The 14,238-nt window shown below is 36.5% G+C and overlaps 1 protein-coding gene across 1 annotated transcript in view; it reads left to right on the forward strand.

Moving 5' to 3' along the window:
* Positions 1 to 11,944, forward strand: part of STXBP3 (syntaxin binding protein 3) — a 28,105-nt gene extending 16,161 nt beyond the window's left edge. The window contains exons 10-19 of the mRNA XM_070396205.1: positions 2,740 to 2,835; positions 2,969 to 3,026; positions 3,124 to 3,189; positions 4,379 to 4,459; positions 5,314 to 5,452; positions 5,722 to 5,828; positions 6,380 to 6,472; positions 8,091 to 8,176; positions 10,184 to 10,332; positions 11,125 to 11,944. Coding sequence (XP_070252306.1) covers positions 2,740 to 2,835; positions 2,969 to 3,026; positions 3,124 to 3,189; positions 4,379 to 4,459; positions 5,314 to 5,452; positions 5,722 to 5,828; positions 6,380 to 6,472; positions 8,091 to 8,176; positions 10,184 to 10,332; positions 11,125 to 11,219 — 970 coding nt within the window. The 3' untranslated portion in view covers positions 11,220 to 11,944. The remainder of the gene's footprint in view (positions 1 to 2,739; positions 2,836 to 2,968; positions 3,027 to 3,123; positions 3,190 to 4,378; positions 4,460 to 5,313; positions 5,453 to 5,721; positions 5,829 to 6,379; positions 6,473 to 8,090; positions 8,177 to 10,183; positions 10,333 to 11,124) is intronic.
* The last annotated feature ends 2,294 nt before the right edge of the window (positions 11,945 to 14,238 follow it).

Consider the following 14,238-nt stretch of genomic DNA (forward strand, 5'->3'; position numbering starts at 1 on the left):
TGAAATTTTAGGTTTAATTTAGTAATTTTAATAGATTAAACACTTATGATAATTATACTTAGTATTTTTTCTTAAACCAAATATTATTAAATTAATTTTGTATTTTTCTTTCATATATATTTTTTCTTTTTTTTTCCCTCTTATATTTTTATTTGCATATTGGTCAAACTCAGGCTTTGTCTATTTGTTTTATTAGATGACATACAGAAATCAACATAGCTATTTTTTCTAACTTAAAAGTAGCTTCAAGCAGTTTATTCAGAATTTTCAAAAGAGATTATTATTACCTCTCATCCTTTAGGTCTCTAACCTTGCATTGCTTAAGAAATTTACAAAAGAATTAAACTGATGAACACTAAAGAATTTGGTTTCAGACTTTAGACATACACTTCAGACATTATGCAGTGTGTAGCACAAAGAGCTCAAGTAATGGGTATTTTTCATAAATTATATTAGCTTTAACCAAGTATTTAAAATACTTATCTTCCTAGGTTTGCTAGCAAGCAAAGCAAGGTTTAATTTTTTTAAGACTAAGAGAGAGATTTATTTTTAAAAAATCAATACTTTTTTATGAATGAAAGAAGTCCAAGAGCCCTAACCGGTTTGGCTCAGTGGACAGAGCGTCGGCCTGTGGACTGAAAGGTCCCAGGTTCGATTCCGGTCAAGGGCATGTACCTTGGTTGCGGGCACATCCCCAGTAGAAGGTGTGCAGGAGGCAGCTTATCGATGTTTCTCTCTCATCGATGTTTCTAACTCTCTATCCCTCTCCCTTCCTCTCTGTAAAAAATCAATAAAATATATTTAAAAAAAAAAAAAAAAGAAGTCCAAGAGTAAGGCTAGATGGAGGCATGAATTCCCTGTGGTTTGTGCTGTGTCAGAATTTTTAATGGAAATAGAATACAAAGCAGGAAATGCTAAGTACCTTAATTTTTGTTTATAAATCAAAGGTTGAAGATACTCGGTAACTACAAGTAGCATTTCAATGACGAAAGGGCTGTTATCCTTAGGTGCAGCCTTATAATTAAGCACACTCACTCTATAGGCATCTGTAATTAAGACCACATAGGTAGATGGCTTTATAGGCGGGACCTGTAATATTTTGGGGCTATGGAAACAATTGTATTCATACAGCAGAAGTCAGCATTTATTGTCCACAGTCCAGAGCTGGGAGAGCTCAGCGCTGTTCCTTCTAATCTTGGCTCAGGATAATCCCAGTGCCTAGGATGATTGAATCTCCTCAGCTCCCCACACGGAAGGAGGCTGTCTGTATAAAAAGAAGGGAGAAAGTTTGGGGAAGCAGTCAGGAAGCCTGTTTTAAGTAATTTCATGAACCCCTTGACTTGCTGCTCACTTTAGTAGAACTCATTAAAGCAATCACAATTTTTTATGACTACATTTGTTTTTCTATCATTTCCTTACCCATTCTTTTTTTTAAGTTGAATTTATTGTGGTGACATGGTTAATAAAATTATAGGTTTCAGGTCCTTTCCCATTCTTAAAAGGAGATGATTTTATAGGGTTAGGGAAGAAGAATATACAAACAAATGATATATGTTTGTGAATTTTGTACCAACTCTGAAACAACTTCAAACATTTCTGTTCTTCACTTAGTGGATGGTTGATAGTTGTGCTAATGGTTATCAGAACATCAAAATTGTGTTTAAGCAATTAGAATAAAAATTATTAGTATACTCAGTCTTGTTCTTTTTTTTAAGTATTTTTATTGATTTTGAGAGAGAGGAATGGAGGGAGAGAGAGAAATATTGATGAGAAAGGGAAATAACAATGGGCTGCCTCCCACACACACCCTACCAGGAATTCGAGTCCACAACCTGGGCATGTGCCCTGACCAGAGAATCAAACTGGCATGGGATGACGCCCAACCAACTGAGCCACACTGAGCCAACCAGGGCACACAGTCGTCTCCTCCTCCTCCTCCTCTTCCTCCTCCTCCTTTTCCTCCTCCTCCTCTTCCTTTTTTAATGTATATTTATTGATTTCAGAGAGAAAAGGAGAGGGAGAGAGAGATAGAAACATCAATGATGAGAGAGAATCATTGATTGGCTGCTTCCTGCACACTCCCAACTGGGGATTGAGCCTACAATCTGGGCATGTGCCCTTGACCAGAATCGAACCCAGGACCCTGCAGTCTGCAGGCCAACGCTCTAGCCACTGAGTCAAACCAGCCAGGGTCACAGTCTTGTTCTCAAAGTTGATTTTTAGAACGTTGAATTTTTGTTTTATAGAATACTATTTTGCTAACCTAAACTCTAAAATGACGGCTAACTCTAACATTTGACAGTAAAAATGTCTTAGTAGGATTAACTTCTTGGGCTTTTTAAAAATGTGTTTTTATTGATTTCAGAGAGAGGAGAGGAGAGGGAGAGAGAGAAATAAACATCAATGATGAGAGAGAATCATTGATCGGCTGCCTTCTGTATGCCCCTACTGGGGATTGAGCCCACAACCCAGGCATGTGCCCTGACTGGGAATCGAATCCTGATCTCCTGGTTCATAGGTTGATTCACAACCACCGGCTTAGTAGCACTTTGATTTTTAATGTAAGGGTTGCAATAAGCCTTAGTTTTGAGTAGGTATTTATTCATTTTCCACCAAAAATAGTGGATATGTACTCTTCAGTTCTTGAACTGTGTCTTAAAATTATTGTGTGCAAAAATGTTTCTTCAACTTTTCTGGGGGGAAAATAATTAAAAGTTTTATACTTGTGTCTACTTGTAGATATAAAACTGACGGGAAAGAAAAGGAGGCGATCCTTGAAGAAGATGATGACCTCTGGGTCAGAATTCGACACCGGCATATTGCAGTTGTATTAGAGTATGTGAATCTATTTTAATTTTTATTTCATATTTTTTGGAGATTAAATACATGAAAGTACAGTTTGTAATCTTAAGATGTCTCTGTAAAGAATTACACCTTAGAAATTTAAAGAATTCTCTCAATTTGACAGGGAAATTCCCAAGCTTATGAAGGAAATTTCATCAACAAAGAAAGCAACAGAAGGAAAGGTAAGAATGAGTCTTATTTAACTTTCAAAATGATGAAGTTGTTATTTAGAATAACTGAATCATAAGTTTAATTTTAAAATGTTTGATTTTTTCCTAGACATCACTTAGTGCTCTTGCCCAACTAATGAAAAAGATGCCGCATTTCCGAAAACAGATTACTAAGGTGAGAGTACTGTATGTGAGATACCTTATTTATTAATCCACCTAGTTCTGTAGTCAGGTGTAGCAGTGGGTGTCATGGAATACTTGGTGTTAGTTTTCCTGTAAAACCTTATTCTAGTTCTGAGAAATACCCCAAGTAAACTAAGCTTTCCAATAGTATTCTCTCTATATATAATCTAGATTTATCCATATCCAGCTTAAACTTCTTTATATCTTTGTTTTGGGTAGCCTTACAGAGAATGTTTAGCATTTATCAATTTAATAAGAAAATTCAACATTGGTTCAACCCTGATTGTTATTCTACTTGGTTCTTTAAATTAATAGATTTAAGAGTAGTTAAACTATGTGGGCAGATAAACTGCTGTCCCAGTTATTCTTACGAGTTATTATTGGAATAATTTTTACAAATTTTTTATCGTATTGCACCCTAATTAAGAACTAATAATGTAAATTCAGACTTTTTCTGCTGGACTTTAAGGACTGGACTTTTTTTCCCCCACCTTATTTTTTGTTATTCAGAAACCCAACACAAATTCAATCCTTTCATTTTATTTAATTTTTTTCAAATATGTTTTCATTGATTTCAAAAAGGAAGGGAGAGGGAGAGAGTGATAGAAACATCAATGATGATAATCATCCATAGCTTCCTCCTGCACACCCCCTACTGGGGCTCAAGCCCATAACCCTGGCATGTGCCCTGACTAGGAATTGAACTGTGACCTCCTGGTTCATGAGTCGATGCTCAACCACTGAGCCACACCGGCCGGGCCTTTCATTTTATTTCTTGCTATCCATTGATTGTCCCCTGTAGATCATGTTAATTCTTACTTTTCCCCCCTTTTTTTGAGTTGTTTCCCTTTGGTGTACATGGTACTTCCTTTCCATCCAAATCCATACTTCCCTTCAGGCCAATCTCAAAGTTTAACATTGCACACCAAAAAAAAGTGAAATGCTTTAAATCAGTGATTTTCAACCTTTTTCATCTGGGGAAAAAAAGGTATAATTTTGATTCATTCACACCAGATGGCTATTGTTGTGTAGGCTGTTGTCACTTTTTTTATTTGACAATCTAAGGGAAAAGAGGTCAGTGCTCCTGATTAAATAATCAGGTATTGCATGTTTGAAACATGCTGTGGCACACCAGTTGAAAATCACTGCTTTAAATTATTGATTTTTTTGTTGTTTTTCAGCAAGTTGTTCATCTTAACATAGCAGAAGATTGCATGAATAAATTCAAGTCTAATATAGAAAAGCTCTGCAAAACTGAACAGGTATGTACAGTCAGAAATACCTATGTTTGTAATAGATTTCCCGAGTGATCTTTCTAAGATAAAATCTAACTTTGCTCAATACAGTGTGTCCAGAATCACAGAATCTCTCTTAGAAGGGGACTCACCTAGGTCATATTGAATATGTCATGCCCCACCAATTAACAAGTAGCTATATATAATATCAATAGTAAGCAAGTTCCTCCTAGTCTGTGATGATGCATTTTTGATTGAATGGGATGATTTGAGTGTTTGGAGCATTGTTCCAGGTAGCATTGTTGGCAGGCTTTTCTCAGGGTGCAGCATTGAACGTAGCATCCTGCAGAGCACTGCACAGGCACATTGAATCTGTTAAGGAGGCTCCTCTGCAGTGCACATCTTAATTCCCATGAGGCACACTTCAAGTGCACAGGAGCCGCATGTGGTCATGGCCACCGTGGTCATCACACAGGTTTATGGTGATGGTTTTCTTTTTCTCTGAATTATTTTTTGACTTTTTGCACTTCCTGCAATCAGAAGTTTGCAAGTGATGCCCACATTTTCCTGTGAAATGTCATCAGTATACCATTAAAATTTAGCAAGATTTTGCCCAGCTGGTGTGCTCTGTGGTGAAGCATCAACCCATGCACCAAGAGGAGCTGGTTTGATTCAGGGCACATGCCGGGGTTGCGGGCCCAGTCCCCAGTGGGGGTCCTGCAGGAGGCAGCTGATGGATGTTCTCTCTCATCGATATTTCTGTTTCTCCCTCTTTCTTCTCTCCCTGAAATTAATAATAACATCTTTTTAAAAAATTTAGCAACATTTTTAACTGAAATGAACTTGGGTTATGGACCACTCACTGTGTCATTTTCAATAAGGACTTGGCGCTGGGAACTGATGCAGAAGGACAGAAGGTGAAGGATTCCATGCGAGTGCTCTTGCCAGTTCTGCTCAACAATAACCACGACAATTATGATAAAATACGAGCAATCCTGCTCTATATTTTCAGTAATAATGGTAATGGAGACTTTGTTCATTTTTATAAATATATTAGAGTATCCAGCTCTGAAATCACATTATAATAAGTGGTTTACTAAGAAGAAAATTAAAGGTGGTAGCTGAAGTTGGTTAAGATAAGGAAAGGGAAAAATATGAAATTGGGAGAAGACTGAAGGATATATAATTTAAATGTTTGCTTTTTATTTAAACATTATTATTAGATACCACCTAAAACCTAGAAATGATTGCGGTAGCAATTATATGACTCATATTTTTACTTATCTAAGGAACAACGGAAGAAAATTTGGATAGGTTGATCCAGAATGTAAAGATAGAAAATGAGAGTGATATGATTCGTAACTGGAGTTACCTTGGTGTCCCCATTGTCCCCCCGGTAAGAAATCTTACATTCTATAAGTACTTACATGTATGCATGTGCAGTTGTTTGCATTAAATGTTTTCTTATATGGGTATCCATGTGGATAGTTTTCTAAATTTTACTCCAAAGATTTGGTAAGTAAAACATTAACATTTTGTTTTCCATATATGAGTAATTTAGACAATTACACCTTCCTGGTGAATTTATATCTTAGGGTTTCTCTTGTAATTTGCTATTTATGCTTTTCTCTTTATATTTAATTTAAAACAAATTTTGAAAAAACTCTATTTGAAATCTTATTCTTTTCCCATTAAATTCAATAGCCCTTTCGAATAAACGTATTTTCTGGTCCTATTATAAATTTTATCCTTAAAGCAAAAAATACTGTTAAGTTATATGTCCACAACTATTCAGATTATTCGAACAGGCATTTCCAATTTTACTTTTAAATAGTACAACATAGTATTTGCTGTAAATTAAATATCTTTGTTAGAAAACTTAATAAAAGAATACACTAAATAAATTGTTGATTTTTAATCCCCCTCTCCCCCATCTAATTATATTAGTCTCCACAAGGCAAACCATCAAGAAAGGATCGGTCTGCAGAAGAAACTTTCCAACTCTCTCGCTGGACACCTTATATCAAAGATATTTTGGAGGTAAAATTCACTAAATTTTACTTATACCTTGAATGGCCTCCTGTAGAGCATTCTTAACTGTCTGTAGTTTATAGGTTAGGAATTGTCTGCAGTACTGGGAGGTTCACCGAAGAAGCCTGTATCTGGGGTCAAGGCGGAAAAGGAAACTCTTAAAGATTCTTTCCTTGAAGACCTCAAACAAACACCACTGGTTGCCTTCAAATAAATAAATAAAATCAGCACACACATGCTTTATGGGAAAAACTGCTGTTGTTTTAAATAACTATATGTAGCAGATATACAAATAATTTATTTGAACGAAAGTCCAAAACAAAATAACACTTGTATATAACCACTGCTAGAAAGTGTTAGACTCTAATATTCTTGGAAATGTATTTGTGATTAAAATGTAAACTTCACTATGGTTTGCTGTTATATTCAACAGATGGCTTGTGCCTTTTAGTATTGTTCACTTAGAAGATATTCAATTATAGGAAATTAGAAAATAAACTAATAAAAATTGTTTTATGAACTCATTCAAATCATGACATTATCCTTCAGTCAAAATTGCTAGTACCTAGTTCATTTATTTCAATTTTTCTTTGACTTAAACTGCAATTTCTACTTTCCTTTAGTATCTAATTGGATACAATTTATTACTATGATTTTTCTGTTTTCTCTGACTAGTTTTATGCCACAAACACAGGCTTAATCATAATTGAAAAGTTTAAAAAATTTAGACTTTATTTTCTGAAGCATAGGATTTTTCCCCCTTATAACAGGGATATAGAACTAACTAGTTTTTCTTGGCTTGTATTTTCAAAGTAAGAATTGACTTTCTCAAACCCTTTAACAAAGATTTGCATGTTAAACTTAGAAAATCCACTTTTGGCTAAGTGGCAGTGGCAGACCTTCAGGATTTTCCTGAAACTTGGTTTCTTCGCTTCCTGCAGTCTTTTTGAGATATTCTTCGACTACTGATTGTGTCCACTCATTAATACCACATGCTGTAAAGCAGTGGCCCCCAACTTTTTTTGATTGTGCACACTTAACCATAAAAAATGTGAGCATAAGCTTATAGCATGACTGTTCATTTATAAACTACATATTACTGTACAAATAAACTATATATATACAGTATATCCATATACATAAGTTTATCATAAAATATAACCCTTAAAAAATGAAAATTTCCCTCCTTCCTTTGGGTTGTGTTGTGTAGCCTGGGCTGGGGGTGCACATCCTGCGGTAGAGCCACTGCTGCGGGGGCAAGGCCTGCACTCCCTGGTAGCTTACAAGGTGTCCGGACTAGGATAGTATTAGAAACCCTAGCACTCTAGACAGAATGGTTCTGAGAGATGCCTGGAATTCTCACCCCAACATGGGGCCCTCCCAGTGAAGAAATGTAGGCATGCAGTAAATACTGGTTTAGTAAGTAAGTAAATGATTGTGCTAATTTTTGAAGCAAGTAAGGTTTGCGAGGTCCAAAGAAAGGGCTAACCTTATTATTAAATATCTATATATCCTTATGATCCTTAATTATAAATACAGATTTTGAGTTTTATCCAAAACAGACAAGTAAATAAAAATATCTTGGAATTTACATTTTCTTGATGGTGTTAATTCTTCTCTTCCCTAGGATGCCATTGATAATAGATTAGATTCAAAGGAATGGCCATATTGTTCCCAGTGCCCAGCAGTGTGGAATGGCTCAGGAGCTGTAAGGTAAAACCTATAAATATTTTGTGTGGGAACCAATAGTGTATCTTGTTTCTGTTCCATCTTTCAAAACTAGCCACGAATTCTCTTTCCCTTTTCCTGTCACTACCTCGTTGTTCCTTAAGGTGGCAGATGGGAACCATCATCCCAAGGCTGGACAGACTGAGAACATTTTAAAAAGTGTGCTGTGGGCTCCGATATTGCAGGGTCTTAGAGGTCAGCTAGAGCATGGATTCCAGAGTGGTAACAAGATGACTGTTGGGTACTTACTTATACCTTAAAAAGGGAGAAATTAAATTTTATTAATGTACACTAGCACACATGTAATTTATAAACTAATATAGTATATTTTAATAGATGCATAAAATATTTATTTTGATATATTTATTTACTTTTCAAATAAAAGCTCAAAATTTTTACCAGTGGGGTACAGGAACAAAAACAGGTGATCCCCATGGTCTAGACAGTGCTCTCCAGTGGCACCTTCTGCTGTGAGGGAAATGTCCTGTAGCCACACTGTCCAGCTTGATAGCCACTAGCCACTGGAGCCGCTGAGCATTGTATGTGACCAGTGTGACTGAGGAACTGAAATTTCTATTTTATTTAGTTTTAATAAATTTAAGTAGCTTCATGTGGCAAAGTGGCTACTGTATTGGACAGTGCATATCTAAAGCAATCTGGGGGAGAAAATGGTAGAAATAATGGCTACTATTTATTGAGTGTTTTTGTGGTACCAGATTCCATACTTCGTGTGTTCTGTACGTTACTTCATTTAATCTGAAAACAACCCTTACAGTTTAGAGAGCAGTTAAGTAACTTGCTGAAAGTCATACCTGAATTAGAAAGAAGCAGAATCAGAGTTGAAACTCAGGTCTAATTCTTTTTTTTTTTTTTTTAAACAGCTTTATTGAAGTATATATAATTGACTTAATAACTTTGTATATGCTTTGATATATATAAAAACAACTTAATGTTTTGATATGTATACATTGTAAAAAGATCACTACAGATGTACCCATCACTTTACATAACTACTGTTTCTTTTATGTATTTTTTGTGTGTGTGGTAAGAAGATTTAACTTAAGATCTACCCTCTTAGCGAATTTCAAGTATACAATGCAGCTTTGTTTACTCTGGTTACGCTACTGTACGTTGGATCTCTAGAACATAGTCATTTTGCACAACTGAAACTTTGTGCCCTTTGACCAACATTGCCTCATTTCCCCCTCCCCTCAGCCCCTGGCAACTAACATTTTGTTCTCTGCATGTGTAAGTTTAACTGTTTTAGATTCCACATATAAGTGAGATTATACAGTATTTGTCTTTCTGAGTCCGGCTTATTTCATTTAACCTAATGTCCTCTAGGTCCATTTATATAGTTGCCAATGGCAGAATTCATTTTTTAAGGCTGAGTAATATCCCATTGTATACATACACACCACATTGTTTTTACCCACTTGCTGGTCGACATTTAGGTTGTTTCTAGGTTGTTTCATATCTTGGCTATTGTGAACAATGCTGCTGTGAACATGAGAGAGAAGATGTCTTCAGTACCTCCCACCATCATACTCTACTGACTTCCAGCAAGGGATGTCCCAATACCACATCAGCTCCTGCAAACCTCCCCACTCCAACATATCTTTAAATGCCTATTGTTTCACCACTACTTCCCTATTTCTTTAACTTCAAGAAGCCAGAGACTTCAGGTATATTACTTCTTCAAGTGAAATAAATAAGAGAGGGAGTTAGCTCTATTTTATAGGTAAACATGCTGAGCTAGATTATGAGTGATTTATTCGAACTATCAGATCAAAATTAAACTTGAAGTGGGACTTGTCCTGCCTAATTCTTGGTGTCGAGTTCTTTCATACATAGTTACCTGGTAAGTCATTTCCTTAAAATTATGTCACCGGTGCCAAGTCTGAATTTGCTTGAATGAGGCTTTTTGAAAAGTTTATAAGCAGTAAGGCTTTGGGAGTATTTGTAACACGTTAATGTTTTTTTATTTTTTAGTGCTCGCCAGAAACCCAGAGGTAATTACTTGGAAGACCGAAAAAACGGGTCCACGCTGATTGTTTTTGTTATCGGAGGAATTACGTACTCTGAAATGCGTTGTGCTTACGAAGTTTCTCAGGCACACAAATCCTGTGGAGTTATTATTGGTAAGACTTGTTTGCCTCTTTTCTATTTCTCTAAACAAACTCTAAATGCAAAAATATATATGTAAAACTTTATCTTGTACTTTACATTTAGAACTAAATGGTTGAAAGCTGGACAACTTCTTTTAATCATAGTGTGTTTCATCTGATGTACTAGAGTTTTTTCCTGGTTGTCCTATGGATAATTTTATTTTTAAATATCCTGATTTTGAAGCAATGAGCTTCAAAATACTACATACTTTAAATATTATTACATATATCCTTTAAAATGTTATATTCTATATTTTTTCTTGCTCTCATAATTAAATAATTTTTGAGACACTTCTACAGAAATATTTTGAATTATTTTGTGAATGTGGACATGACATTGTCAAAGCCTGTATATGGAATTTAGTTTTAAGAATTTCAGTCAAAGCCACTGATACACAAACTCTCCTGACCCTGGCCTCAGTCCTCAGCACTGCTTAATGGTTCTCTGTGATTGAACAGTGACTGTTCTTGTCACGAAGGTAGAGTAACTCCAGTTTTGCTCCCCAGTATATCAATATATAGTACAAGGTAAACAAAGTACCAGGAGGGGGCAGTATTTCTGAAGGTTTACTGAGCATGTTCAATGAGGAAGGATTGAAATACTGCGGTATAGGCAGATTTCAGGAAGGTGTCCTATAGGACTTCTGTTAAAATGCTCCAAGTTGTACTAACTTTGCATATTTGAAGAACAGGACAATATAGTTAGCCAAGGAAAATCGATTTAACTGCTGGCCTCTGAAAAAAATTTATCTTTTTTCCTACCAGGTTCTACCCATATTTTAACACCCAAAAAGCTGTTGGATGACATAAAGATGCTGAATAAATCCAAGGATAAAGTCTCCATTATGAAGGATGAATAGTATTTGGGGGTGGGGTGGTTATTCATTCTTTCAACTAAACTAGATCAAGACAGTGTTGCTTTTATGCAGTTTCAACAATGTAAATACTTTATGGAATAATGGTTTTTCAAATATATTTCTTAAAGGACTGCTTATGGTTACATATAATTGGATTTGACATTTTTAATTTAAACATTGTTGATATTTTGTTGATGATGAGAAGAAATATTAAAATGCTTTTAAAAGGAAATCTTTTCACCTTTGGAATAGAATATGAGTTGTGGGTAATTTTTTACAGCCACCTATGTACATACTAATGACTTCTTAAATACTTACCTGTTTTATACTGAAGTATAGTTTTTGGGAAAAGAATGATTTTGAATGAAAAGGTTATAAAATTAAAAACTGTAAATGTGTATATATGATATAGAATTTTTCTATACATGAGATTTTTCTTTCAACTAAAATTTATAATTTCCTTTATGTGTAAAATAATTCAGTTGTAAAATTAGAAAGATTTCACAGTATGTACTATCTTTCTAGATACTTCTAAAGAACACAGTTTTATATCACTTTGAAATCATGTATGTTTACATTGAAAAACCAAAAGTACTCATGAATATTCTAAGAAAAAATAAATATGTAGTTACAAAATTATCTTTGTTTTGGGTTGGGGAGAGGTAGAGGAAGTTAGGAAGTTTAAAAGTTCTAAGCCAAAGAGTTAGAAAGGGAATGCACGTTAATCTTCCCACCAAGGTAACCCATTGACTTTTTAAAAAGTCATGCAATATATATGTAAGGTTGGGTAATACTGTTGCCATGCACTGCTTGACAGCAGGGATATGTTCGGAGAAATGCGGCATTAAGCAATTTTGTCCTTGTGTGGATATCATCAAGTACCTTACACACAGCCTGCTGCACACCTGGCTTGTATGGAGTAGCCTATCGTTCCCAGGCTACAAGCCTGTACAACATGAGATTAAATCAAGCAGAAGAGAAAATGATGCAATCGAGAGACACGCTAAACACAAGATGTACGAGGCTGCTGCTGGCATAACACAACATGCTGCTTTACAGCAAACTTTTTTAAAATGTTTTCATTGGTTTTAGAAAGAGAGGAAGGGAGAGAAAGAGAAACATCGATTCGAGAGAGAAACATCAATCAGTTGCCTCCTGTACCCACCCCAACTGGGGATCAAACCCAAAACCCTGGGTATATGGCCTGACTGGGAATGGAACCAGTGACCTTTCAGTGCATGGTATGACTCTCAACCAACTGAGCCACATCAGCCAGGGTAAAATTTTTTATGAATAGAAAAGAAAAAATATACTCTAAGATAACAATAAAAAGTATAAATGCAGCCCAGCCGGTGTGGTTCAGTGGTTGAGCGTCAGCCTGTGAACCAGGAGGTCATGGTTCAATTCCCAATCAAGGGCACATGCCTGGGTTGCAGGCTTGATCCCCAGTAGGGGGTGGCAAGAGGCAGCCAATCAATGATTCTCTCTCATCTTTGATGCTTCTATCTCTCCCTCTCCCTTCCTCTTTGAAATCAATAAAAAATGTATTTTTTAAAAAGTATAGATACATAAACCAGCAACAGTTGCTTATTATTATCAAGTATTATGTATTATATATAATTACATGTGCTATACTTTTATACAAGTGGCAGTGCAGTAGGTTTGTTCACACCAGCATCACCACAAACATGAGTCATGAATTGTGCTGCGATGTCCTAGGTCCGTGGTCGGCAAACTGCGGCTCGTGAGCCACATGCGGCTCTTTGGCCCCTTGAGTGTGGCTCTTCCACAAAATACCACATGCAGGTGCGCACGTACAGTGCGATTGAAACTTCGTGGTCCGTGCGCAGAAGCCGGTATTTTGTGGAAGAGCCGGTATTTTGTTGAAGAGCCACACTCAAGGGGCCAAAGAGTTGCGTGTGGCTCACGAGCCGCACTTTGCTGAGTCCTGGTTTGCTGACCACTGTCCTAGGTGATGGTAATTTTTCAGCTCCAGAATAATCTCATGAGAGCACTGTTGTATATGTGGTTCGTTGTTGACTGCAACATCATTATGTGGCCCATGACCGTATAAGGATGTCTGCACAAACGGAACATGTGTTAACATATATGAAGTACTGCTGGGGCTGAGCAGCAGACCTGAGCGATGGATGAACGGATTGCTCTGACATGTTTCTGTGAAAGAAAGGCTAAGGGACTGTTTTACTTTAGAAGTAAAAAGCAGTCCTCTTCACCTGCCCTCTTAGGCTTTTATTGTCACAACAGCTTGAACTAAAATTAACCTCTAGATACAATCAGCAGGGTAAGTATCCTTGAGAAAGTATATGCTCCTACAAGGCTAAACATAGAGATTCTAGCAAAACACCCCTGGGGATCAGACTTGTTTGGAAAAGTCAAGGTAGGGGCGGCTGCCTTTGGCAAGATCCCCTCAGAGGCCCCCGACCTTTCAGAGAATCCTCCTTACAGACGTGCCAACCAAGTCTCGTGCTTCCCCACAAAGTACATGTTACACAAAGGGAACGTCTTTCTTTTAAATCTGTCCTTTTACCTGGCCTCTTAGTTCTGTCATGTGAGGGACCATCATTTCATACATCACTCGTCTTCAGAGTTTTGCTCTTACAAATAATGCTTCATTGCAGACTTCCACAATATTTCTATAACGTAAATTTATTTTTTATTTTTTTATTTTAAAATATATTTTATTGATTTTTTACAGAGAGGAAGGGAGAGAGATAGAGAGTTGGAAACATCGATGAGAGAGACACATCGATCAGCTGCCTCCTGCACATCTCCCACTGGGGATGTGCCCGCAACCCAGGTACATGCCCTTGACCGGAATCGAACCTGGGACCCTTCAGTCCGCAGGCCGACGCTCTATCCACCGAGCCAAACCGGTTTCGGCCATAACGTAAATTTTTAGCAATGACATAACTGCTCAAAGTATTTAAAATATGATGCACCATTTTTAATTTTTATGTAGATAAATCTATCACTTTTCCTTGTTGGTGTCTGAATTTTATGT

Source organism: Myotis yumanensis, unplaced genomic scaffold (genome assembly GCF_028538775.1).
Source record: "Myotis yumanensis isolate MYYU_CA2020_CCGP unplaced genomic scaffold, mMyoYum1.0.hap1 SCAF_17, whole genome shotgun sequence".
In the NCBI taxonomy this organism is placed as follows: domain Eukaryota; kingdom Metazoa; phylum Chordata; class Mammalia; order Chiroptera; family Vespertilionidae; genus Myotis; species Myotis yumanensis.